The sequence below is a fragment of the Thamnophis elegans genome, chromosome 2 (assembly GCF_009769535.1).
Source record: "Thamnophis elegans isolate rThaEle1 chromosome 2, rThaEle1.pri, whole genome shotgun sequence".
Taxonomy (NCBI): Eukaryota; Metazoa; Chordata; class Lepidosauria; order Squamata; family Colubridae; genus Thamnophis; species Thamnophis elegans.
In genome coordinates this window covers 157767570-157795349 of record NC_045542.1, presented here as the reverse complement: position 1 = coordinate 157795349, position 27780 = coordinate 157767570, and the positions used below count along the sequence as shown (strand labels likewise).

The window sequence follows — 27780 nt, the reverse complement described above, 5'->3', positions numbered from 1 at the left end:
GGTATAGGCTGTTTTTGCCCTCCCCAGGTTCCTATAAAGCATATGGAGCATGGGGAGGGAAAAAAAGCATGCCAAAAGTGTGGGGAATGCTGGTCGTACTTCTGGTCGTACATATCTGCACGCTGGGGTCGTGCACATGGTATTATGGATGTGGGTACTCCACAACAAGCCCCACCTGCTCTCCTCCCCGCTTTTGGCACACGATCCAAAAAATGTTAGCCATCATTGATATACGTCCTTTCCTCTGTCCCCAACTTGAGGTTCAGAGATCATCAAAGGTAAGAAGGAGGAGGGTGTGAAGTCGGGTGGGGTGGGAGCCAGATGTAAGGGGGGAGTGAATGGCCAAGGGAACTCAAGGGTTAGGATAAAGAGCACAAGGGTGTCTTGGAGAGTGGGGGAGGCGTATGGATGCCTATGGCAAGCAAGCCTGGCTTTGCGCTAGGCCTCCAAGACTTTCTCCCAGCTCTGAGTAGACAGTGTTCTACCTAGCGACTCGCACATTTGATTAATGGCTGCATCAGGGAGAGCAGGAGAATTCGGGTAATTAAGGAAAGAAATTCCACTTAACAACCATTGGAACATGCAACCATAATTCAAGGCACATAATAGTTATATCTTGAGGACTACTTTTATGTGGGCTGTGGAATTCTGGGGCTGAAAATCAGATGAAACCAAGGTAGAAGACTGAAACTCCACATGTGAGAATTCCATAATCAACAGACAAAAGCTCCACCCCAAATTCCTTTTTGAGGAATTCCACTAATTCCAGAAAAGGAAATATACAGAATGTTCTGTTGATAACCAGAAACTAGTAGTTAGCCGTTTTCCAATTTCCTTTTCACTCTACTTACAAATTTAATCCTGAGAAATGTTTGAGCAAAATGAATCAGGCGAAAATTCAAACAATCAATTCTCACCTACATTTTCAATGGGAGATCACAAATGAAATTCAAGCATTCTCTAAACTCATCTACCTTTCTTCATATAGATTACCTTGTGTGTAATAAGGGATGATTTATACTTGAAGTAATGTCTGCAAACTGGACATTTCAAAGATTTATCCAAGGTGTGAGTCCTTTGGTGTTTCACCAGGGTGGAACTCAGACTAAAACCTCTCCCTCAATCAGGACATCCAAAAGGTTTCTCTCCTGTGTGAGTCCTCTGGTGGGTCACCAGCCTGGAAATATCACTAAAACGTTTCCCACAGATAGGACATTCAAAGGGTTTCTCTCCTGTGTGAGTCCTCTTGTGTCTCACCAGATTAGAATCAGCACTAAAGCTTTTCCCACAGATAGGACATTCAAAGGGTTTTTCTCCTGTGTGAGTCCTCTGGTGCATCACCAGGCTGGAACTCCGAATAAAACATTTCCCACAATCAGGACATTGAAAGGGTTTCTCTCCTGTGTGAGTCCGCTGATGTGTCATCAGGTTGGAATTCTGACTGAAACGTTTCCCACAATCAGGACATTCAAAGGGTTTCTCTCCTGTGTGAGTCCACTGGTGTTTCACCAGAGTGGAATTATCACTAAAGCTTTTCCCACAGATAGGACATTCAAAGGGTTTTTCTCCTGTGTGAGTCCTCTGGTGTATCACCAAAATAGAACTCTGACTAAAACCTTTCCCACAATCAGGACATTCAAAGGGTTTTTCTCCTGTGTGAGTCCTCTGGTGTGTCACCAGGATGGAATTCTGACTAAAACATTTCCCACAATCAGGACATTCAAAGGGTTTTTCTCCTGTGTGAGTCCTCTGATGTGTCACCAGGTTGGAATTCTGACTGAAACGTTTCCCACAATCAGGACATACAAAGGGTTTCTCTCGTGTGTGAGTCCTCTGGTGTGTCACCAGAGTGGAATTATCACTAAAGCTTTTCCCACAGATAGGACATTCAAAGGGTTTTTCTCCTGTGTGAGTCCTCTGGTGTATCACCAGGTGGGCATTTCGACTGAAACTTTTCCCACAATCACGACATTCAAAGGGTTTCTCTCCTGTGTGAGTCCACTGGTGTTTCATCAGGATGGAACTCTGACTAAAATCTTTCCCACAATCAGGACATTCAAAGGGTTTTTCCCCTGTGTGAGTCCTCTGATGTGTCACCAGGATGGAACTCTGACTAAAACATTTCCCACAATCACGACATTCAAAGGGTTTCTCTCCTGTGTGAGTCCTCTGGTGTGTCACCAGGATGGAACTCCGACTAAAACATTTCCCACAATCACGACATTCAAAGTGTTTCTCTCCTGTGTGAGTCCTCTGGTGTGTCACCAGGATGGAACTCCGACTAAAACATTTCCCACAATCACGACATTCAAAGGGTTTCTCTCCTGTGTGAGTCCTCTGATGTGTCACCAGGTTGGAACTCCGACTAAAACATTTCCCACAATCACGACATTCAAAGGGTTTCTCTCCTGTGTGAATCCTCTGGTGTTTCACCAGGCTGGAATTATCACTAAAGCTTTTCCCACAGATAGGACATTCGAAGGGTTTCTCTCCTGTATGAGTCCTCTGGTGTATCACCAGGTGGGCATTTCGACTGAAACTTTTCCCACACTCAGGACATTCAAAGGATTTCTCTCCTGTGTGAATCCTTTGGTGGCTAACCAACCTGGAACTCAGATTAAAACCTTTCCCACAGTAAGGACGTTCAATGGGTTTCTCTCTTTTGTGAGTCTTCCGGTGTTTCACCAGATTAGAATTATCACTAAAGCTTTCCCCACATTCAGGACATTCAAAGGGTTTCTTTCTTGTGTGCGTGGTCTTATGTCTCAAGAGGTGGGAATTACTAATGAAAGTTTTCCCACAATCTCTACACTTACAAGGTTTCTCCATGGAGTGAATCCTCTGATGTATTACCAGGCGGAAATTACAATTGAAACTTCTCCCACAGTCTGGACACTGAATGGGTTTTTCTCAATTATGAGTCCCCTGGTGAATCACCAAGATGAAATCATAACTGAAGGTTTTCCGACAACCAGGGCATTCAATGTATGTGAGTCTTCGGGTGTATCACCATGCTAGAATTGTGAGTTTCCCATAATCAGGACATTCAAAGGGTGTTTCTTCTGTGCGAGTTCTCTGGGGTCTCTTGAGATGGAAATTTCTAATGATGTTTTCCCCACAATCTAGATAGTCATAGAGTTTCTCCCTGGAGTCAATCTACTGGTGCATCATCACCAGACCTAAATTGTGACTAATTTTTTCCCCCACAATCAGGACATTCAAAGGGTTTCTCTTTTGTGGGAGTCCTCAGGTGCTTCACCAGGAAGGGATTCTCACTGAACCTTTTCCCACTGAAAGGATTTTCAAATGGTTTTATTCCTTTGTGTGCCTCCTTTAGTGTCTCAAGACCTGGGAATTTCTAATGAAACTTTCACACAATCTGCACAGTCATATGTTTTCTCCCTCCTGTGAGTTATCTGATGTAGCACCATGTTGCCATGCTCACTAAAGCATTTACCGCATTGGGAGCATTTTGTGGCTTCCCTCTTTTGTGGAGGTGCTTCCATGAACAACAAGGAATCTTTTGTGAACGTAGTTTTTGCCACGTTCAGGTAATTTGTATGGCTTGCCGTCTCCTCTTGTGCATAATCAGCTGTGATTTGCAATCTGTGCTTTTCCTACAATAGGCAAATTTATGAAGCTTTTGCACCACTGATATTCTTGAGAAGGTAAAAAATATGGACAATGTCTTATTTAAGGGTGCTTTCATTCAAGCCATCTTCTTCCTCTCAGGGAGAGGCCTGCATTCCTGTCTCTTCTACATTGCTTTACTATTGATCTTTTCCTTCCAACAGAGTTCCAGATGTTTCCTACTTTTGCTGAATTATAAATAATCTCCTTTCCCCTCTCATTTAATTTATCCTTGAGCTCTGCATAATCTGCTTATTCTTTCTTTATTTTCGCTCTTTTGTCAAACAGCTGCTGGAGGAGGAGCGGATTTGTATAGTTTTTCTGCAGGAAATAGAAAATATTTTGATTTCTGGCTTGATTTTCTTCCCTTTTCAACACCGATTGTTATTTACAGTTGTCCCAAGTGCTCTTATTGCCATCCTGTTCATCTGTAAGTTTAAAAAAAAAATGTAATTGTTTATAAAATGGTTAGAGATGAGGTGAAAAAAGAAGAAAATTATACACCACTTTTGCTCATGAAAGTCCTCAGCTACAAATAAGGGCAGAAAATACTGTCTACAACCCCCTTGGTGACTTCCTTGTTCAAGTAGTCCTCAGTTAACCTACCACAATTGGAATTGATATTTGCGTCACTAAGCAGCTCAATCATTAAGCACCATGTCACATGAGAGTTCCAACTTACATCTGTTCCTCTGTAGTTTTTAAGCTAATTACTGTGGGTTGTTAAAGGCAATTTCATATGACAGCGATTTGCAATTTCCTGCCAGTATAACCACTGATGTTGCTTGTCAGAAGCTATTTGGGAAGGTCACATCATATATGTGCAACTATTGGCAGACCCTGAATTGGTGCAACTCCTTTTCCTGCATCTTCAAACAAGTCACTGCTGACATGCGGTCACGGAACAAGTGCTGGGATTAACACAAATTTTGTGAACCAGGTGCACGTCTGCTTTTACTGTGCCATAGTAACTTTGAAGGCTCAGGGAAGAAGTGGTAAGTGAGGACTCCCTGTGCAACCAAAGATGGATTAAGCACAATTGAACCTGGCTAATACATGGATGGGACAGGAAATGCCATACTTATTGGAAAGACATGGAAATTAAAAAACACTTGTAAATTTTATTCTTCTGGCATTTTCAATATGTGTGGATTACAAACTATATTAAGAGGGCAACTTCAAGATAGGGGAGACTTTAACTACCCTGATATCAACTGGGAAACAAAGTCTACAGCAAGTAGGAGATTGAACAACTTAGCTGACAACTTTGTTATCCAAAAAGTAGAGGAGGGAACTAGAAGAAATACTATACTCAACCTAATTCTTACTAACAGAGAACCGATAGAAGGAGTTGAAGTTGTTGGGACCTTGGGTGAGTGACCACGTCTTACTGGAATTCAATATAATGCAAACAAGCAATAGAATATAATCCAACAAGTGCCTTAAACTTTAGAAGAACTGGACTTCCTGTGGTGACGTCATTGTGCTCGGAGCTGAGGAATGGGAGCTCTCCTAACCTCTAACTCTAACTTCTTCGTTTGGGCTCATTTCTGAGCGCTATGGATCCTGAAGGGACCAGCTGATTAAGGGGGAAACTCTGAAGACGCTGGGGTGATAAGGCAAATCCCCCAGCGGTTAGGAGAAACCCACTAAAGAGACAAGGATCTATCCTGCCATTTGGTTAGGACCGGAGCGATGGTGACCGCATAAGAAGGAAGCAGAGAGAGAAAGCAGTTGAAATCAAGACATCTGTTATTATTATTGACAACCCAAAGAAGAGGAGGAAATTGGCAGAGTGGGAGAGCTGGAAAGAAAGAGGCTCTGGGAAGGAGACTGTTTTTGCAGTTCAGAATTTTGCCGAAAAGAAGTGAAAGCATAGGCACTGAGTTGGAATTGACAGCCTGAATAACTTGAAGGAATTGGCCACAGTGAGAACGAAAACCCGGCATGGACAACAGGAGTAGAACATAGTAACTGCTGAGAAGACTTGGAAGGCACAGAAAGGATTGTTTAACAGTCGGGTTGGTGGTTGACTTTTTTCTTCTTGCTCTTCCTTCTACTGCTTTGTTTTTCCCAAAGAATAGTTGAACTTACAAGTATTTGGTATTTATTCACCTCAGAACTTGGAACAGTGCCAGAGACAGTAGAGAGAGGACTGCTTTGGAACGATTAGTGGGCGTCTTTACTCACCCCCCTTTATTTCCCTTTCCTGCTGGACTTGTTGTATTAACTGATTGACACTAACAGTGATACTGAGGAGAGAGTGACACCTAGTGGATTATAATTTTGAACCGTGAAGTCTGATCCAAGAAAACCAATGGTGGCATAAGCTGATATAGGTTCACCAACAAAAGCGCAAAACCCTTTTCCACGCCGACAAAACCGCAGAGGGCAAACCTGCAACGTCCGAAGTCCTCAGCAAAATGTGACCCTAACCTGCCGACAAAACTGCGGATGGCAAATCCGTGCCCTCCGAAGCGCTCAGCAAAATGCGACCCTAGCGCGCCGACATCAGCATGCTGATGCAATCACGTGCACATGTTGCAACTGCCAAAGCTGTCAACTGTCAAACCATCGTGTGCACGTTGCGACTGTCAAAGGTGTCAACTGTCAAACCATCGCGCGCACATGTTGCAATTCAAAACGCTGTCAACTGTCACAGCTGTCAACTGTCAAATGGCTGAAACGTTAAAACACAGGTACCGTCGCACGCACAGGTTGCAGTTCAAAAGGCTGTCAAAGCTGTCAAGTGTCAACTGCTTAAAACGTTAAAATGCTGAAAGAATCTCACACTGTGCAAAGGAGAAAAGAAAGATAAAACCTGTATAATTAACTGCACTGTGCCACTAAAATTAACTCTCAATATTACTTTAATTTAAAGTGACTCCATGGATATGATAAAGTCACAGAAAGGCAAACAACAATTGCTCTATGAAGGGTATAGATATCGACAGGACAAATTAAATTTAGATAGGTCTTCTTCATGGAGGTGCATTAAAAAAGAGTGTGCAGGCAGACTTAAGATGAAAACAGATGGGACATTACAAACAACTACTGAACACATGCACGCTCCAGATATTGCCAAAAATGAAAGTGAGAAAATAAAAGCAACTATATGCGAACGAGCTGAAAATAGTGTTGAAAAACCACACCAAATTATTCTGAATAGCACAGCAGGAGTCTCGCTGGAAGCAGCCCATCTTTTGCCAACGGACTATATAGCGAAACGGAAGAGGCTTGATGTCACCAATCCTAGAACACAATCTGTTCAAGACATTATTCTTCCGGACACTATGAAGGTGACAACACATTCAGAAAATTTTCTTCTGTGGGATTCGGGTGATCAAGACACAAACAGAATGTTCATGTTTGGGACTGTAGCAAATTTGCAATTGTTGGAGCAATATCCGCACTGGTTTATGGACGGAACATTCAAGGTAGCTCCCGAAATATTTCTACAGGTATTTACAATACATGTTTTAATTGACAATCACTCAATTCCATTAATATATGTGCTCATGAGAACAAAAACACAGGCTGACTATGAGAGGGTTTTCCGCAAAGTGATTGAACTGTGACCTTCTGTCACGCCTAACAGCATTCTAATTGATTTTGAACAAGGAACTATGAATACACTGGCAACTATTTCCACATGCTACCGTACTTGGTTGCCTGTTTCACCTTAGTCAGTCCTTATGGCATCATATACAAAACGAAGGCTTATCTAATTTATATTGTGACAACGATAACATTAAAATGTACTCAAAAATGCTAATTGCACTGAGTTTTGTTCTTCCGCAAGATGTTGGCTCCGCCTTCGATGAACTGAACGATACTAAACAAGACAATCTACAAAATATTTATGATTACTGGGAAGACAATTACATTGGCCGTTGGAGACGCAATCGACGAGCTAATCAGTTGTTTCCTATCACCATGTGGAACATGCGAGAACGTGTTGCTAATGGCTTGCCATGAACAAATAACTCAGTCGAGGGTTGCCATCACGCGTTCCAGTCATCTGTAGCATGCCACCATCCAACCATTTACACATTGGTTCATCATTTCCGTCATAAACAAGACATGACAGAACAAACCATCAGGCATATACAGAGCGGAATCACCAACAGTCAAGCAGACAACAAATCTAAATACGTGCAACTTTCAAGACGTCTTGCTGCAATTCTTCCAACATATGCAGGGCCGTGAACGTACAGACTATCTACGTGCAATATGTCATAATATTAACATCTAAATTAATTAATTTATTGACATAATTTTTAATAATTTAAAACGTAATGGATTTTTATCTTATTTAGTGACATAATAAGCTTCTACTGCTCACTTTTTATCTTATTTAGTGACATAATAAGCTTCTACTGCTGACTTTTTCTTATTTAATGACATAATAAGCTTCTACTGCTGACTTTTTATCTTATTTAGTGACATAAGGAAAGGTTTGAGAAAACCTGGGAGAACTTTCTGAGACCGTTCTACCTGTCAGCGAGGGGGTGGCTGGCTCAGATGGGGCCAATTAAGATCGGGCGGCTGCTTTTGCTGCCGTCACAGCCCTTCCAGCCGCCCCCCTTCCTCCTTGCTTTCAGCGTGGCTGACTTATGGCAGTCCTGTTCGTGCTTTTGTACCTGGGAGAACCCCTGGACCTTCCGGAGGGGTGTTGGTTCGCTGTTTGTCTTCAAGAAGGGGGGTGATTGATCTGTGTGGTGCTGGATGAAGGTGGTCATGTGACTGTGCTTATCATCATCTTAGCCCCTTCGGACACCCCCCCTCCATTTGACTGGATTCTCTCTGTGCTGTGGCCTCTCCTTTGCCCTTTTGTGGCTGTAGGGCCTCTTGCTCTTCGTTATCTTTTCCATCTGGCTCTCCTGGCTTACGAACTCCGGATTACCTATAGCCTGTGGACTTCTGGACTCCCAGACTTACGACCTGGTTTCCCTGATACGACTACTGCCATGACTACTGCCGCCACTATTACTTTAGAGACACTATTTCAACTGCCCAGACTTCCAACTGCCCAATAACTATTGTATTGTATTTATTGTATTGTATTGTATTAGTGGGATATGTATGTGCAGAATGCTTGGCCAGTATGAATGGGAGGACTGAGAGTGCAGCCTGGAGCCCCCACCACTGAGTGCACTAGCCGAAGTGGATGGGGACCCGGTTCTGCCTCTCATCCCAGAATGTGTGGTATGAACGGCCTGCCAGGGAGAACGGAGGCTTCGGGAGGGGAAGTGGGGCCTATGGGTAGGGGGATGGGCTGGTACATCCCGGTCATAGTTGGGAGAGGCAGGCTTGACGGGAGTTGTAGGGCTAGCCATTACCGGGGAAGGAGGGTTCGCTACGTTACAGCAATCCCCCCCTTCCGGCCCTATTAGCTCCACTCCAGGACTAGATGGCGAGAGTTGCCAGGGCCCTGGTCTCAGGCTGCTGTTGCTAAATGCCAGGTCTGTGGTTCACAAAGCTCCCCTCGTCCGGGACCTAATATTAGACGAGGGGGCAGACCTGGCATGTATTACTGAAACCTGGCTGGGCCATGAGGGAGGAGTCCCCCTCACTGAAATGTGCCCAGAAGGGTTTCAGGTGCTCCACCAGTCGCGACACCAGAGAAGGGGTGGAGGAGTGGCAGTCATCATCCGAAGGTCATTAGTCCCTCGTAGGATCCCTGCTCCAGAGATTGTCGGGTGTGAGTCCCTTCTGGTGAAGTTGGACCTCGCCCAGTCTCCAACGTCTCATTCGTTGGGAAGGTTGTTGAGAAGGTGGTGGCCTTTCAACTCCAATGGACCTTGGATGAAACAGATTATCTAAATCCCTTTCAGTTGGGTTTCAGGCCTGGTTACAGCACCGAAACTGCTTTGGTCGCGCTGATAGATGATCTCTGGCGGGCCAGGCATAGAGGACATTCCTCTATCCTAGTGCTTCTTGACCTCTCAGCGGCCTTCGATACCATCGACCATGGTATCCTTCTGCGATGGTTACGGGAGGTGGGAGTGGGAGGCACCGTCTTAAGGTGGTTCTCCTCCTACCTCTCAGACAGGTCGCAGTCGGTGTTGGTTGGGGGAGAGATCGACCCCTAGACCCCTCAAATATGGGATGCCGCAGGGTTCAGCCCTGTCCCCCCTTCTATTTAATATCTACCGCTGGGTGAGATCATACGCCGGCACGGGATCAAATATCATCAATATGCGGACGATACTCAATTGTATCTGTCCGCCCCGTGCCAACTCAGCGAAGCAGTTGAAGTGATGTGCCAGTGCCTGGAGGCTGTCAGGGTCTGGATGGGAGCGAACAAGCTTGCACTCAATCCAGACAAGACCGAGTGGCTATTGATGTTCCCTCCCAAGTATGGTCCAGACATTCCACCTCTTAGCCTGGGGGGTGAAATTATACACCCCTCGGAGAGGGTCCGCAATTTGGGTGTCCTCCTGGATCCACAGCTGACGTTAGAACACCATCTGTCAGCTGTAACCAGGGGGGCCTTTGCCCAGGTTCGCCTGGTGCACCAGTTGCGGCCCTATCTGGACCGGGAGGCACTTTGAATGGTCACTGATGCCCTCGTCACCTCAAGACTGGATTACTGTAACGCGCTCTACATGGGGCTGCCCCTGAAGAGTGTTCGAAGACTACAGTTGGTCCAGAATGCAGCCGTGCGAGTGATAATGGGTGTATCTAGATACACCCATGTTACACCTATCCTCCGCGAGCTGCACTGGCTCCCCATTGGTCTCTGGACACGCTTCAAGGTGGACATGAGCCAAGGTGGCGCAGTGGTTAAATGCAGCACTGCAGGCTACTTCAGCTGACTGCAGTTCTGCAGTTAGGCTGTTCAAATCTCACCAGGCTCAAGGTTGACTCAGCCTTCCATCCTTCCGAGGTGGGTAAAATGAGGACCCAGATTGTTGGGGGCGATATGCTGACTCTGTAAACCGCTTAGAGAGGGCTGAAAGCCCTATGAAGCGGTATATAAATCTAACTGCTATTGCTATTGCTAGTCGTTACTTTTAAAGCCCTACATGCTATTGAACCTGGCTACCTGAGAGGCCGTCTCCTGCCATTCACCTCCCAACGACCAATAAGATCGCACGGTTGGGCCTCCTTCGGGTGCCGTCGACCCGACAATGCCGGCTGCCGGCCCCCCCGAGGGAGGGCCTTCTCTGTAGCTGCACTAGCCCTATGGGACGATCTACCCATAGAGATCCGGACCCTTACCACTCTCCCAGCCTTCTGGAAAGCGACCAAGATCTGGCTGTTCCAGCAGGCCTGGGGCTGTTGATTACATCCAGCCCCACTTACACTGAATGGATGGTGTATTATTTTAAAATTGTATCTTTTCTTAAATTTTTTTAATGTTTTTTTATCTTGCTTGTGAGCTGCCCAGAGTTCCAATGGGAGTGGGCGGCATACAAATTCTATTAAACTCGAAACTCAAAATAATAAGCTTTTACTGCTGACTTTTTATCTTATTTAGTGACATAATAAACTTTTACTGCTGACTTTTTATCTTATTTAGTGACATAATAAACTGTTTGATTCTGTAATCGATATCTTTATTCCATTTGATGCAACAAAATAAACTTTTAGTGCTACATTTTACTGTCTGTAATCAATATCTTTATTCCATTTGATGCAACAAAATAAAATTTTACTAGCATTCAAAAGCTAACCCTAACTCTAACCCCTAACCCTAACCCTGAACCTAACCCTAGCCCTAACCCTGAACCTAACCCTAACCCTAACCCTGAACCTAACCCTAACCCTAAACCCTAACCCTGAACCTAACCCTAACCCTCACCCTAAACCTAACCCTAACTTATTTAGTGACATAATAAACTTAATAATAATAAATAAATAAATAATAAAACTAGTCAACAAAACTGATTTGATGCAACAAAATAAACTTTTAGTACTACATTTTACTGTCTGTAATCAATATCTTTATTCCATTTGATGCCACAAAATAAACTTTTACTAGCATTCAAAAGCTTCAACACAAAATAATAGTACATTTTACATTTCACTGTTTCAAAACATTCAAAAGCTGCATTTTACATTTTACTGCGGTTAAAATAAACTTTTAACTTTTACTAGCATTCAAAAGCTTCAAAATACAAAAAGCTTCATTTTATATTTTACTGTTTGAGGTTGCCCACTGCGTAAACTGCTCCCAGCGCTTTCAAAAAAATCAGCATGTTCAGCACCACTGGCAGGATGGGCCTGGCCACCCTGACGAAAGCCCTGGAGGTGGGTGGGGCAGTTGGGTGGTCATTGGCAGGGGACCACATAAACAGGTGATCTGTGAAGGGGCTATGAAAGAAGCGCTCACGATGAGGCTGCTTCCCTAAAGAAAGCGGTGCAGCTGCTGACAATTGCAGGGCGTGTACCCTAAGAGCAGCTCCTCGCATTGTGGCTGCTGCAATAAGTATGAGAAGCCCGGCCAATGTTTGAGCACGGTTAACATCTCCAGCCCAATTATTTTAGGCCACCCTGTTTGCATAATCAGCTTTTGCTTTGTGGAAAGCATGCCTTTCCTTCCCCAGACATTGCCAACCTCTGCCCCCATTAAAAAAAACAACAACCCTAGAGCAAAATCTTCAAGCATAAAAAGAATATTGACTTGCTGTGCCAACCACTCCCAAATACCATTCCTTTCCCCTAAGTCAGGACATTCAAAAGGCTTCTCTCCTGTGTGAACTATCAGCTCTATTGCCAAACTGGAATTTCGACTGAAATTTTTCTTGCAATCTAGACATTCATATTGTTTCTCTCTTGTGTGAGTTCTCTGATATATTCTCTGCTTGCTATAGCTTTTGCCACATTGGGACAACTGGTAGGGCTTTTTTCTGGGATGAGCTTCTCCATGAACAACTGGGAAACCATTCTGACTAAAGCTTTTGCTGCATTGGGAACACTGATATGGCTTTTCTCCAGTGTGGATCCTCTCGAGCATAATTCTACAATCTTTGCTTTTCCCACAATAGACAGCTTTGTGGATCTTTTCCACCACTGACATTATTGCATTCTCAAGGACATAAAAAATACTCTCAATTCCTTGTTGGATGGAGCATAGTCACCATTCCCAAACTTCCGTGTTGCCCGTAGGGCTATTTTTCGCTCTCCGGAGGCTTCGGGGAAAGCCTCTGGGTTCCTAGAAAGCATCTGGAGCATGAGGAGGGCACCAAAACCATGCCAAAAGTGGGGGGACCACAAGTCGTACACACATGCATGCTGGGGTCCCACGCCTAGTATTATGGGTGTGGGCACGCCCAAGCTTGCCCTACCTGCTCTCCTCCCCACTTTTGGCACATGATCCAAAAAATGTTAGATTAGATTAGATTAGATGTTTATTTATATGCCGCCCTTTTCCCTGGGGGGACTCAGGGCGGTTCACAATCCAAAGGAAGGGGGGAAAACAGACTTACATATAAGACAATACATGATTAAAACACAACATTCATACCATTCGGGCGGGTTACAATCTTTAGCCCCAGGCCTGACGGCATAGCCAGATTCTGAGGGCTGTGCGGAAGGTCTGGAGGGTGGTGAGGGTACGAATCTCCACGGGGAGATCGTTCCATTGGGTCGGAGCTGCCACCGAGAAGGCTCTCCTCCGCGTGGTTGCCAGTCGGCATTGACCAGCAGATGGAACTCGGAGGAGGCCTAATCGATGAGATCTAATAGGTCGTGTGGAGGTGATTGGCAGTAGGCAGTCTCTCAAGTACCCAGATCCACTACCATGGAGGGCTTTATGGGTGGCAAGTAGCACCTTGAAGCGTATCCGGAGATCGACAGGTAGCCAGTGCAGCTCGCGGAGGATAGGTGTTACGTGGGTGAAGCGAGGTGCACCCACAATCGCTCGCGCGGCTGCATTCTGGACTAGCTGAAGTCGCCGAATACTCCTCAAGGGCAGCCCCATGTAGAGCACGTTGCAGTACTCCAGCCTAGAGGTCACAAGGGCACGAGTGACTGTTGTGAGAGCCTCCCGGTTCAGGTAGGGGCGCAACTGGTGTACCAGGCGAACCTGGGCAAATGCCCCCCTGGTCACAGCTGACAAATGGTGTTCGAAAGTCAGCTGTGGGTCCAGGAGGACTCCCAAATTGCGGACCCTGTCTGAGGGGTGTAATGTCTGACCCCCCCAGCCTGAGCGATGGAATACTTGCCAAATTGGCGGGAGGGAAACACAACAGCCACTCGGTCTTATCCGGGTTGAGCACGAGTTTGTTAGCCCTCATCCAGTCCCTAACGGCTTCAAGTCCCTGGTTCATCACGTCCACCGCTTCATTGAGTTGGCACGGGGTGGACAGATACAGCTGGGTATCATCCGCATACTGGTGGTATTTTATCCCGTGCCGCCGAATGATCTCGCCCAGCGGTTTCATGTAGATGTTGAAAAGTAGGGGAGACAAGACCGAACCCTGCGGCACCCCATATGTTAGGGGCCTAGGGGTCGATCTCTGCCCCCCAACTAACACCAACTGTGACCTGTCCGAGAGGTAAGAGGAGAACCACTGCAAAACAGTGCCTCCCACCCCCACCTCTCGCAGTCGTCGCAGAAGGATACCATGGTCAATGGTATCGAAAGCCGCTGAGAGGTCAAGGAGAACCAGGATGGAGGCATAGCCTCCATCCCTGGCTCTCCAGAGGTCATCGGTCAATGCGACCAAAGCGGTTTCTGTGCTGTAGCCAGGCCTGAAGCCGGACTGGAATGGGTCGAGATAGCTAGCTTCCTCCAAGGCCCGCTGGAGCTGAAAGGCCACCACCTTCTCAACAACCTTCCCCACAAAGGGGAGGTTGGAGACTGGACGGTAATGGTTAAGAACGGCTGGATCCAAAGATGGTTTCTTCAGGAGGGGTCTCACCACCGCCGCTTTAAGTGCGGGGGGAAAGACCCCCTCCCGAAGGGAGGCGGTAACAACCGCCTGGATCCAGCCCCGTGTCACCTCCCTGCTGTTGACAACCAGCTAGGAGGGGCACGGGTCCAGTACACAGGTGGAGGCACTCACAGCTCTCATGGCCTTGTCCACGTCCCCAGGGGCAACATCCTGAAACTCAACCCAGCGATGGTCTACCAGATTATCCCCTTGTGCCTCGGCTGGATCTGCAGAATCGGAGTCCAACTCCGACCGAAACCGAGCAACTTTGTCCGCCAAGAACTGGACGTAGTCTTCAGCCCTACCCTGCAGGGGGTCCCCCGTATCCCTCCTATTTAGGAGGGAACGGGTTATCCTAAACAGGGCGGCTGGGCGCGACTCAGCGGAGGCAATCAAGGTGGCAATATAAGATCTTTTTGCCGTCCTAATTGCCCTGATGTAATCCTTGATGCACGATGTTAAAAGCGCTCAGCTCGATTCGGATTTGTTGGATCTCCACAAGTGCTCTAGGCATCTCTTCCGGCGCTTCCTCTCCCGGAGTTCCTCGGTGAACCAAGGGGGCCTCCTGGATCCACAGCCTCAGAGCGGCCGTAGTGGCGCAATCCGGTCAAGAGACTCCGTCGCTGCCGAATTCCAGGCAGCAACCAGGGTCTCCACCGGACTGTGGGCGAGAGTATCAGGAATAACCCCAAGCTCTGTCTGGAACCTCAAGGGGTCCATAAGTCGCCTGGGGCGGAACCACCTGGTCGGTTCCTCCCCCCTACAGTGGAGGTTTGGCCTCCAAAAGTCAAGCCTCAGTAGGCAATGGTCTGACCACGACAGGGGTATGATCTCACTACCCCTCAGACCAAGATCACAAGTCCACTGCTCCGAGAGAAATATGAGGTCGAGCGTGTGACCCGCTGAATGGGTTGGGCCCCGAATTACCTGGGTCAAGCCCATGGCTGTCATGGAAGCCATGAACTCCTGCGCTCCATCAGAGTGTTCACCGAGCGAAGGCAAATTGAAATCCCCCAGAACCATAAGTCTGGGGAACTCAATTGCCAGCTCGGCTACCGACTCGAGGAGCGAGGGGAGGGCTGCTGCAACGCTGTTGGGAGGCAGGTACGTTAACAGCAAACCCACTTGACCCTTGAGGTCCAACTTCACCAGCAGGGACTCACACCCGACAAGCTCCGGAGCAGGGATCCTACGAGGTACTAGAGACTCTTGGATAACAATAGCCACACCTCCACCCCTTCCCTGGGCTCTCGGCTGATGGAGCACCTGAAAACCTTCTGGGCACATCTCTACGAGGGGGACTCCTCCCTCCGGGCCCAGCCAGGTTTCAGTAATACATGCCAGGTCTGCCCTCTCGTCTAAAATTAAGTCCCGGACGAGGGGAGCCTTGTGAACTACAGACCTGGCATTTAGCGACAACAGCCTGAGACCAGGGTCCTGATTACTCGTGCCATCTGGCCTTGGAGTGGGACTCATAGGGCCGGAAGGAGGGATCTCTGTGACGTAGCGAGCCCTCCTTCCCCAGTAATGGCCAGCCCTAAAGTCCCCGCCATATCTGCCCCTCCCTGTTACGATCATGATGCTCCGGCCCACTCCCATGTCCGTGGTTCCCTCAACCACCCCTATGGCTCCCGCGTTCCCCGGCAGGCCCTCCGAATCAAACACACTCATTTGTTCACTCAGACAATCCCCACGTAATAGTTAAAACACATAAAATACAACAATAATGGAATAATAAAAAGTGGGCCATTCATTCAATCACAAGCAAATCCCATACACTCACCATACCAGTTAAAAATTGCGCAGTTGTAATGTGTAACAATATGAAAAGGAGGGGGGGAGAGGTACTCCGCTCCTCTCCCTTCCTATGTCCTGGGGAGACATCCTTGGCCACCAGATCAAAAGTGCGTGGTATATAAGGCGGCCATATGCAGGCAGGATAAGATGTAAAAGTCTAATGTTCATAGGCGGCAACCATTCAGTCTCACCCTTCCAATGAAGGTCAGCAGGCTGTATGCCTAGAAATCTCCTTCCTAAAGATGGATAAGGGCCCCAATCTGGGGGGCCAAAGTTTGGAACTGACCTGAGCCACTCTCGCAGAGGAGGGGAGTGCTGATGTTTTCGAAGCCCAGTCCTCGCCACTGCGGCCACCATCCTCTGAGCCAAGGTGGCGCAGTGGTTAAATGCAGCACTGCAGGCTACTGCTAGATCAGCAGGTCAGCGGTTCAAATCTCACCGGCTCAGGGTTGACTCAGCCTTCCATCCTTTCGAGGTGGGTAAAATGAGGACCCAGATTGTTGGGGGCAATATGCTGACTCTCTGTAAACCGCTTAGAGAGGCCTGAAAGGCCTATGAAGCGGTATATAAGTCTACTGCTATTGCTATATTGCTATTGCTCTATTGCTCCCACGCCAACTCAGCCACAATCCTACTCCTCCTAATGGCTAGAGCGGAAGGCAAGGAGCAATGTCCGGAGGAGGCCACAATGACCCAGAGCTCGGTTCAGGGCGTCATCCTCTTCCCCGCCCGAGCAAGCACACCAGTCAGTCAAGGACGGCCAGATCTTTTCCTAAGGGCCGTAGAAGCAAGGCAATGGATAACAGGGTGAGCAGAAATAGAACCGAGGGGGGGGGGGCGTCTGAGTATGTTTGAGCAAAATAAATCAGGCCAAAATTCAAACAATCAATTCTCACATAGACTTTCAATGGGAGATATCAAATGAAATTCAAGCATTCTCTAAACTCATCTACCTTTCTTCATATGGATTACCTTGTGTGCAATAAGGTATGATTCATGCTTGAAGTAATGTCCGCAGACTGGACATTTGAAAGATTTCTCCACGGTGTGAGTCCTCTGGTGTCTCACCAGGGTGGAACTCAGACAAACCTTTCCCACAATCAAGAGATTCAAAGGGTTTCTCTCCTGTGTGAATCCTCTGGTGTCCCACCATATTGGAATTATAATTAAAGCTTTTCCCACAGATAGGACATTCAAAGGGTTTCTCTCCTGTGTGGGTCCTCTGGTGTCTCATCAAGCTGGAACTGAGACTAAAACCTTTCCCACAATCAAGACATTCAAAGGGTTTCACTCCTGTGTGTCTTCTTGTGTTTCACCAGATTAGAATTCTGACTAAAGCTTTTCCCACAGATAGGACACTCAAAGGGTTTCTCTCCTGTGTGAGTCCTCTGGTGTTCCAACAGGATGGAATTCTTAATAAAACAGTTTCCACAATCAGTACATTCAAAGGGTTTCTCTCCTGTGTGAATCTTCTGGTGTATCACCAGGCTGGAACTCTGACTAAAACATTTCCCACAATAGAGACATTCAAAGGGTTTCTCCCCTGTGTGAGTCCTCTGGTGTCTCACCAGACTGGAATTCTGACTGAAACTTTTCCCACAATCAGGACATTCAAAGGGTTTCTCTCCTGTGTGAGTCCTCTGGTGTTCCACCAGGATCGAATTCGTAATAAAGCTTTTCCCACAGATAGGACATTCAAAGGGTTTCTCTCCTGTGTGAGTCATCTGGTGTTTCACCAGATTGGAATGAGTACTAAAGCTTTTCCCACAGATAGGACATTCGAAGGGTTTCTCTCCTGTGTGAGTTCGCAGATGTATCACCAGGTGGTCATTTCGACTGAAATTTTTCCCACATTCAGGACATTCAAAGGATTTCTCTCCTGTGTGTGTCCTCTGATGTATCACCAGGTTGGAACTCCACCTAAAACCTTTCCCACAGTAAGGACATTCAAAGGGTTTCTCTCCTGTGTGAGTCCTCTGGTGTTTCACCAGGTTGGAACTCCGACTAAAACCTTTCCCACAATCAGGACATTCAAAGGGTTTCTCTCCTGTGTGAGTCCTCTGGTGTGCCACCAGGTTGGAACTCTGACTAAAACCTTTCCCACAATCAGGACATTCAAAGGGTTTCTCTCCTGTGTGCGTGGCCTTATGTCTCAAGAGGTGGGATTTTCTAATGAAACTTTTCCCACAATCTCTACACTTACAAGGTTTCTCCATGGAGTGAATCCTCTGATGTGTTACCAGGTGGGAATTACAACTGAAACTTCTCCCAAAGTCTGGACATTGAATGGGTTTTTCTCCTTTATGATTCCTCTGGTGTTTCACAAATTGGAATCATAACTGAAAGTTTTCCAACAAATAGGACATTCAAAATATTTCTCTCCTATGGGAGTCTTCTGGTGTATCACCAGAATTGTGAGTTTCCCATAATCAGGACATTCAAAGGGTTTTTCTTCTGAGTGAGTTCTCTGGGGTCTCTTGAGATGGAAATTTATAATTATGATTTCCCCACAATCTAGGTACTCATAGAATTTCTCCCTGGAATCAATCTACTGATGCATCACCAGACCTATATTGTGACTATATTTTTTCCACAATCGGGACATTCAAAGGGTTTCCCTTTTGTGGGAGTCCTCAGGTGCTTTACCAGGAAGGAATTCTCACTGAACCTTTTCCCACTGAAAGGATGTTCAAATGTTTTATTACTTTGTGTGCATCCTTTAGTGTCTCAATACCTGGGAATTTCTAATGAAACTTTCACACAATCTGCACAGTCATATGTTTTCTCCCTCCTGTGAGTTATCTGATGTAGCACCATGTTGCCATGCTCACTAAAGCATTTACCGCATTGGGAGCACTTTTGTGGCTTCCCTCCTTTGTGGAGGTGCTTCCATGACAAGGGATCTTTTGTGACCATAGTTTTTGCCACATTCAGGTAATTTGTGTGGTTTTCTGTCTCCTCTTGTGCATAATCAGCTGTGATTTGCAAAGTGTGCTTTTCCAACAATAAGCAAATTTATGAAGCTTTTGCACCACTGATATTCTTGAGGAGGTAAAAAATATGGACAATGCCTTGTTTAAGGGTGCTTTCATTCAAGCTGTCTTCTTCCTCTCAGGGAGAGTCCTGCATTCCTGTTCCTTCTACGTGGCTTTACTATTGATCTTTTCCTTCGAATAGACTTCCAGATATTTCCTTCTTTTGCTGAATTATAAATAATCTCCCATCCCTTCTCATTTAATTTATCCTTGAGCTCTGCATAATCTGCTTATTCTTTCTTAATTTTCTCTCTTTTGTCAAACAGATGCTGGAGGAGGAGAAGATTTGTATGGTTTTCTGCAGGAAATGGAAAATATTTTGATTTTTGGCTTGATTTTCTTCCCTTTTCAACACTGATTGTTGTTTATAGTTGTCCCGATTGCTCTTATTGCCATCCTATTCATCTGTAAGATTCAAAGAAAAATGTAATTGTTTATAAAATAGTTAGAGATGAGGTGAAAAAAGAAGAAAAGTATACACCACTTTTGCTCATGAAAGTCCTCAGCTACAAATAAAGGGAGAAAATACAGTCTACAACCCCTCTGGTGACATAATTGTTCAAATAGTCCTCACATAACCTACCGCAATTGGAATTGATATTTGCGTTACTAAGCAGCTCAATCATTAAGCATCATGTCACATGACAGTGCCAACTTACATCTGTTCCTCTGTAGTTTTTAAGCTAATTACTGTGGGTTGTTAAAGGGAATTTCATATGACTGTGACTTGCAATTTCCTGCCAGTATATCAGAGATGGGTTTCAGGGGGCATGGTCCGGTTCACAAGAACCGGATCAAGAAATCCGACGTGTATTTGTGTACCGGGTCCTCCAGAGGCCGCGTACCGGAACGCTCGCTCAGCTGGCCTGCCCCGCTCACGCACTCCCTCTGCCCGCCCAGCTGTCTGCCTCCCTCTCTCCCCCTATCTGTCCGCAACATGCTTGATCCGCCCACCCACTTTCTTTGCCAGCCCAGCTGGTGGGGCTGCAGCCAGGCTGGCTGAAGGAGCATCTGTGGCGAGCAGTAAGTGAAGCGAGTGCCGGTCAGCATCCCTGCCTGAAAGCAAAAAGTCTTTGGAAGCTGCAGCTGCCCCCTCCCCCTCCCTCTTGCAGAAACTCCTCTTGATGCACAATTGGGACCGCCCCATCTTTCCTGACTTTCAACTTCCCTTGTCGAATTATCTTCTCCTGCTCCCCCTCCCCCCTGCACGGTCTCAGTTGCTGCTTGGAGTGGGGGGGGGGGGAGATTTCTGGTTTTGTAGGGCTGAGAGGAAAAGGGGAAGGAGGACCAGGCCCTCCAAGGCTGCCCTCCCTTGGAGTTTTTGCAACCAAATTCCCCCCCCCCCCCAAAAAGAGGACCCCTCCACCCAAATACTGTGGGGCACAGCAGGCTGGCCCCATAACTGGGCAACATGTGGAGAGGCTGCAGCAGCTGCGCTCTGAATGGAGGAGAGAGAAAAAAGTTGTGATTCTCCCTACTGCAGCCCTTAAATGGCAGAGAGAAGCCGAACTTTTTCCCCTCCATTCACAGAGGAGCTTCTGCTCCCTTTATGCCCCCCTGACCCCTCCTCCCTCCCGGGGGTAAGAGCACCTGAAAGGGACAGGCAGGCTGCCACAGCTCCACTGAGAAGGCTTGTCTGAGAGGAGAAAGTGCTCCAGTCCGGCTGCACCCGAGCTGGTGGAGCGCCTGTTCGATTGCAGCAACTGCATATCTCACCTGCACTGGCTGTCCCCCTGGTGACTTACAATTTCCTGCCAGTATATCCACTGATGTTGCTTGTCAGAAGCTAGGTGGGAACATAAAAAATGAAGATCATGAATATGGGATGCCGCCGCCATCATAAATGTGCAACTCTTGGCAGAACCCAACATGGTGCAAGTCCTTTTCCTGCACCTTCAAAACCACAGTCACTGCTGACATGCGGTCAAGGAACAAGACCTGGGATTAACACAAATTTTGTGAACCAGGTGGACGTCTGCTTCTAATGTGCCATAGTAACTTTGAAGGCTCAGGGAAGAATTAGTAAGTGAGGACCAGTGCAACCAAAGATAGATTAAGCACAAATGAACCTGGTTAATACATGGACGGGACAGGAAATACGATACTTATTAGCAAGACATGGAAGTAAAAAAACTCGTAAATTTTATTCATCTGTCATTTTCAATACACGTGTGGATTACAAACTACATGAAGAGGGCAACCTCAAGATATAATGGGAGACTTTAACTGCCCTGATATGAACTGGGAGACAAAGTATACAGCAAGTAGGAGATTGAATAGATTCCTAAACAACTTAGCTGACAACTTTGTCATCCAAAAAGTAGAGGAGGGAATTAGAGGAAAACCTAATACTCAACCTAATTCTTACTAACAGAGAAGCGATAGAAGGAGTTGAAGTCGTTGAAACCTTGGACGAGTGACCATATCTTACTGGAATTCAATATAATGCAAACACAACCAATAGAATATAATCCAACAAGTGTCTTAAACTTTAGAAGAGCTGATTCTAAGAAATTCATAGTGTAAGCAAAATTTCATGGATAAAAATCTTAAAGGAGAAAACAATGCAAGGAGTGTGGGAAATATTGGAAAAATCTATATATATAAAACCAAAATACCACTCATGCATTATCACAAAATCTCCAGAACCATAAAGCCTAGAAATCTAAATTTTCCACATATGTTCCTCTTGGCTTCTAGGTGCTCACTAAGAAAAGATTTTTCGAAATGACCATCAGAGCATTAGTATTTCCTATATAATTATTAACATGCTCTCAGGCTAACTAGTTCCACTCCCTCCCCTAATCAGAGAAGAAATCTGTTCCAAATGCAAAACACAAGCAGAGGAGAGGAGATTCAGTTTCCGTTTTACTTTCACGGCAGGAAGCAGCTGTACTACAGAACAGTTGAGTTAACCAATAGCCATGCTCCTTCCTGTCTCATTGCTCACACAGCAAATACTGTTTCACTTTCAAACTAGCCCTCTCATACTAAGGAGTTCTACTCCCCCGCCCCACCTGAAAAGAAATCAATTCCAAACTCTGATGCTAAGAGGTTCTACTCCCCCTCCTCACCTCAAAAGAGGAATTTCACTTTCACAGCAGCAAGCAGCTTTACTACAGAACTGTTGAGCTAAGCCACGTCCAGGCTCCTTCCTCTCTCCTTCTTGCTCACACAGTAAATATTGTTTGAGTTTCCAAACACCCCTCAACTCTCTCACACACTGAAAGGATGCTAGCCAGATGAATACTAATGGATGCTGGTAGGCAGAGGCAGATTCCACCCCCCTTATTTTACTCCCCAGTTCAGACGAATCTGTTCCTTCTAGTGTAACGTCAGTTATAGGGAAAAGAGGCAAAAATGCTGAAAAGGATTTACAGATGGGATTAGGAAAACACAAGTAAGGGAAGCTGCATGCAAGTATCGTCAAACTCATCCCCAAGTCAGTAGAATGGCTGTAAAAAAGTATACATCTAATAACCTTTATGCTAATCAGTCACAAATGAGATCAATGACTTGGACTAATAAGTATTTCTCTAGTTTTAAATTTAAACCTCAGAAATAAACAATAAACTACACAATTCTCAGTATTGTTTTATCTTCCACGCTTTGGCACAATCTGAGAAACACCCAGTGGTAAGATATAATGAGATGAAGTCAAGTCTGAAGCCCAGCGCTCCCCTCCACCGTTTAAACCTTCCCGCGACTCCACCCACTGCCCATGCATGCTCACAACGGTCCTAGCCAAGCCACAAGCTATGTTGGTTTGCCGCCTTGCGCAGGTAGCCATGCTGTGTTTAGGAATGGCAGATTGAGGGTCCCGGGATGTGCTATAATGGTGGTGCACTTCTCTCCCCTTCAGCCATATTTCCAAGGACTTCCAAGTGCTGATTAATGCTGATAGGAAGCCTTCTGGAGGGCACCAAGGTTGTTTCAATGCCCCCATGACTAGAGAAGTGGCTGTCTCATTGTCGCCCAGGATTTTGAGAAAAGAGATATCATTCTCCACAGCAGAGAAAATTGGTTGTTAAGAATCAGTGAGATGTACGGTGCCTATGAAGCTCTCCAGTAGTTTCTGATGTTCTGCCATGGAGAAGACGGCTATTACATCAATATGCCTCAGTGTGAACCAAACACCAAAGTTCCTCTCAAGAAGACCATGTTTGCTGCTGCCTTTTACGGCTACAGGATAATGGAGGGTGATGGTAATGAATGCTACCTATTGCTGTTACATTTCTGTGGCGAAGCACGAGTACCCAACTTACTAGTATGATCATATAAGCCCAGCCCAACACAATATTACTGGAAAGGGAAAACAAGATATTCAAGAACAATCCAGCATGGTTGCATAAAGATTTATCTGATAAACTGAATGAAAAAAAGGCTCAGTATAAAAAATGGAAAGAGGACACATAACTAAGGCAGAATAATAACATATAGCCCAAGTCTGCAAAGATGAAATCAAGGTCAGGGTGAGAATGAACTAAAACTTGCAACAAATATCAAAAATCATTTTAAAACATGTATAAAACAAGAAAAAACTCAAGGAAACAGTCAGTGTACTAATGGGAGATGATGGCAAGGAAGTGATGAGCAGTAGAGGCACAGCAGAGCTACTTAATTCATCATTTGCATCTATCTTTAGCAAAAATAAAAGAAATAGTCAAACCTACCAAAACAGAACTGTAAAAGGCAGACTAGGAATACAAATTAAAAAAATGCACCAAGGAACTACTGGTGGTTTGAAAAAGACCGGATATGGTTCCCATCTTCAAAAAAGGGGAGAAAAATGGATTCATAAAACTGAAGGCCAATTAGCCTGACATCACTACCTGGGAAGATCTTGGAAAAGATAATGAAACAAAAGATCTGCAAACATCTAGAAGCGAGCAAATATATAACCGGAAGTCAACATGTTATTTCATTCTTACCCAAATTGACTAAATTAACGGACCAATCTAGTACATTGTATAGTTGGATTTCAGTAAGGCAGTTGACAAAGTAGACCATAACCTACTTCTTGGTAAATTAGAAAAATGTGGGATATGTACATCCTTCCACACAGATGGATTCATAACTGGCTGACAAACCACACTCAAAGTGTATTCCTTAATGGGACTATACCTATATGGAGAGAAGTAAGCAGTGGGTATCCCAAGGTTCTGTTTTAGTACTCTTTTAATATCTTTGTAAATCCCTTCGATGAGGGAGTCCAACAGGAACACATCAAATTTGTAAATGACTCCAAGTTGGCAGGAATAGCCAACACCTCAGAAGATAAGCTCAAGATAGAGAATCTCGATAGATTTCAACACTGGGCCCTACCTAACAAAATGAAATTCAATGAAGGGGAAACCAAATGTACTGGTATAGAATAGGTTGGCTCAAGTAATAAGAGGAACCTTGAAGTCCTAGTGGACAATCATTTAGATATGGGCCAGCTGTGTATTGCACTGGCCCCCAAAAAGCCAATACAATACTAGGCTGCATTAACAGAGAGATAGAATCAAGATCATGTGAAGTACTAGTACCACTTTATAAAGAGTACGACCACACTTAGACAATTGCAGACAGTTTGGTCACCATATCATAAAAAAGTTATTGAGACTCTGGAAAGAATGCAGAAAAGAGCAACAAAGAGGATTAGGGGGCTGGAGGCTAAAATATAATTAAGGGGCTGCAGGAATTAGGTATATCTAGTCTAGTGAAGGGAAGGACTAGGGGAGACATGATAGCCATCTTCCAATACTTGAGGAGTTGCCACAAAAGAGGGAGGGGTGTCAATCTCTTCTCCAAAGCCCTTGAAGGCAGGACAAGGAACTGGATGGAAACTAATCAAGGAGAGAAGCAACTTCGAACTAAGGAGAAATTTCCTGACACTAAGAACAGTGAACCAGTGGAAGGTTTTCCCTTCAGAGGTTGTGGGGGCTCCATCCCTGGTGGCTTTTAATCAGAGGCAGGACAGCCATTTCTCTGAAATGATGTTGGGTCTCCTGCTTGATCAGGGCGTCTGAATAGAAGACCTGCAAGGTCCCTCTCAGCTCTGTCACAAACCCTCCAGTGATGGGAGCACCCACAACCTCTGGAGGGAAGCCATTCCCAAAGAATCCACCTTCACTTGGAAGAGACTTTTCCAATCTTCCCACCAGAAGGAAAATTGCAGCCACCAGTTTCACAGCGTGCAGCCCCAGTGGGCTTAAATTCGGGGAGGGAAGGAAACTGCAGCAGCAGCAGCTGAGATGCTTCAGCCCAGTTGCTTCTCTGCTTCCAGGACTCTCCTCCCACCCGCCCTCAACTCACCTTCCAGCTGCTGCTTCAACCCTGGGAAGAGCACAAAAGCCGCTCTGCACACCACTCTCCTCCAATGAGTGATCCGGAAGAGGAAGTTCAGCTGTCCCCAAAGGTGCTTTTTTTCAATAGGCAACTGGACTTTCTTTCTTCTACTTTTCCCGTCGCTTTCCAACCTTTCTAGCAACACAGTACTCGATGGTTTTAACTCCTTTAAGCTCAACCACAGGGGTTAGCCTCTTTCTGGGCACAAGTGTTGCCTGTTTGACCACCATCTCCAGATAGGAGGCAGGAAAAAAAGATCCTTCTCCTAAGGCGATTGCAACAAGTTTCTACTGATTAAATGCTATCAAGTCGTTTTTGACCGACTTTGCAGCTGAGCCTAGTGAAATAGTGAAATGTGATGTTACTTAACCTTGTGAAGATTAGCAATGTGTTGTGCCCTAAACGTTCATGAAGGTTTTACAGAATTACACAATCAGCTTTCTTAGGGGTGACTCTCAGTGGAGATCAAAACCTCTCTAATACCCCAAAACTTTATGACTGATTTCCTGTGGCTCCCAGGATTTTAGGGCATGGAAGCAGCATCAGGCCAGACACTCCAAGGGAACGAGCTTCACTCCTGCTGGCCAGGGCTGCATCCAAGAGCATCAACCACCAAGCTTCATTCTTGGAGGAGGAAATTTTATATCTGCTAAATGCCAGGTGTAAATTCTGTAAATTTATTTGCACTGAAATCTCCCATTAGGTCACATAGAGAAACATATGCAGCAGGGCCTAGAAAATGGAGCCTAAGAAAGATGGCATGATTGCCTGTATATGGTAGAAGAAATTTTCCCCCTTCCCCAATGTCTATTTATCTTTTTATTGTACAGAGGATTGTTTTTTATATATTCTGCTATTTTCCTCATGTTAATTTTAATGTGTCTTAGAGAAACGCAACATTCAGTTTCCTCCTTCTGCATCCTGAAAGTCTTCCGGATTTTGAGCCCAAAATTTCCTAGCCAGCATCTCCTTTGCAGAAAATATTTGTGAGTCATAAGCAGAGTTTCTGAGTGGCCCCAGCAAGTTGCTGAAGCTTTTAAAAAATACATGTTAAAAAAATATGCACAGAGGTTGTAGCTCAAGAAGAAAAAGCATTGTGGTTTTGAGTCCTGGGTTCTTAGGTTCCTGAACAACCCCTGCTGTGATCTTGTCTTCTTGGAAGTGCCTGGTTGTTACCCTGGTGGTAGCAGCACCAAGATGCCTCTTCTTTGTTGCAAATTTGTTACATCTTGAAATCCCCATAACTTTAACCTTAAACTGCCTGCTATTGACCTCACTCCATTCCTAAGGATTCTGTATGGGGCGTGCATAAGCACACCATTGTGCCCATCATCCCTGTCCTACTGTCCCCATTTATTCGTACCCATTTCATTCATGCTCATGTTTATTCTTATACCTATTATCTTGTAACCAGTTGACAAATCAAATAAGTAAAATAAATAAAATATAAACTGCCTTGGTGTTGGAGCTGTGAAAAAGATATTATATGGTGGAAAACATTGCATTTCTAAAAAAAGGCATCAAATAGCTTTTGTGAATGAAAAAAACAGGTATTGTCCACATTGCTGTGAAAGAGGATTTTTTTGATTGGATATTCTGCTATTTTCCTCGTGTTTGTTTTAATACCTGCTCTTTGTATATTGAAATTCAATTAATATTTATTTCTAATCTGCACTTAATCCTTTATCGTGACATCAACTATTATTATTTTTATACTTGGAACCACACCTATTGCTCTTTCTTGCCACCTTCGGGATAACGCTAGTTTGGGGAATGGCATCCGGCCTGGCCGGAGAGGGGAGTTGCCCAGCTATCCCTGCAGCAGCCGTCGCTGTCGCTGTGTTTAGAGCATAACGTCTTCTCCGGTTCCAAACTCCCAAACTCGTCTGCCGAGTGTTCCAGCAGCAGCCGCTCTAGGAGTGCGCTCTATAGTAGTAGGCTGGCTGCTGGAAGACTCTGTACAGAGTTCAACTGATTACCGTAATGGTTGTTGTGTTAGCATCCTTCATATTACATTGATGCAAAATGTGTTCTATTTTATCTTCTTGTGAAAGACTAAACCCCTTCTGTGTTTTGTCAATCTGAACACCTAAGTAAGT

General features: G+C 45.4%; 4 protein-coding genes across 4 annotated transcripts in view; all 4 read right to left on the bottom strand.

Moving 5' to 3' along the window:
• LOC116502442 (zinc finger protein 572-like) overlaps positions 1 to 27780 on the bottom strand; it is a 140942-nt gene that overhangs the window by 34141 nt on the left and 79021 nt on the right. The gene's annotated exons all lie outside the window — the stretch shown is intronic.
• On the bottom strand, positions 906 to 25849 carry LOC116504762 (zinc finger protein OZF-like). Its single transcript, XM_032211987.1, has 2 exons — positions 25649 to 25849; positions 906 to 4058 (listed from the first exon to the last, which is right to left on the bottom strand). Exon 2 carries the CDS (start codon positions 2827 to 2829, stop codon positions 1120 to 1122), a length of 1710 nt encoding a protein of 569 aa, XP_032067878.1. The 5' UTR covers positions 2830 to 4058; positions 25649 to 25849; the 3' UTR covers positions 906 to 1119.
• LOC116502440 (zinc finger protein 329-like) lies at positions 3191 to 12658 on the bottom strand. The gene is made up of 2 exons (XM_032208332.1): positions 12289 to 12658; positions 3191 to 3348 (listed from the first exon to the last, which is right to left on the bottom strand). Exons 1-2 carry the CDS (start codon positions 12656 to 12658, stop codon positions 3191 to 3193), a joined length of 528 nt encoding a protein of 175 aa, XP_032064223.1.
• LOC116502439 (zinc finger protein 436-like) lies at positions 17858 to 19130 on the bottom strand (the record flags this gene model as incomplete). The annotated part of the gene is made up of 4 exons (XM_032208331.1): positions 19048 to 19130; positions 18894 to 18990; positions 18638 to 18789; positions 17858 to 18233 (listed from the first exon to the last, which is right to left on the bottom strand). Coding segments are annotated over exons 1-4 (708 nt in total), but the record flags the coding sequence as incomplete, so codon positions are not given.

Bases quoted from the DNA above. Each gene is read 5' to 3' on its own strand.
- LOC116504762 (XM_032211987.1), bottom strand. From the start codon at position 2,829: ATGGAGAAACCTTGTAAGTGTAGAGATTGTGGGAAAACTTTCATTAGT.
- LOC116502440 (XM_032208332.1), bottom strand. From the start codon at position 12,658: ATGTCAGTGGTGGAAAAGATCCACAAAGCTGTCTATTGTGGGAAAAGC. The intron at 3,349-12,288 runs GTATTTGGGAGT...AGAAATTCCCAG, and splicing joins TGACTTAGGGGAAAGGAATG to GTCTTGAGACACTAAAGGAG.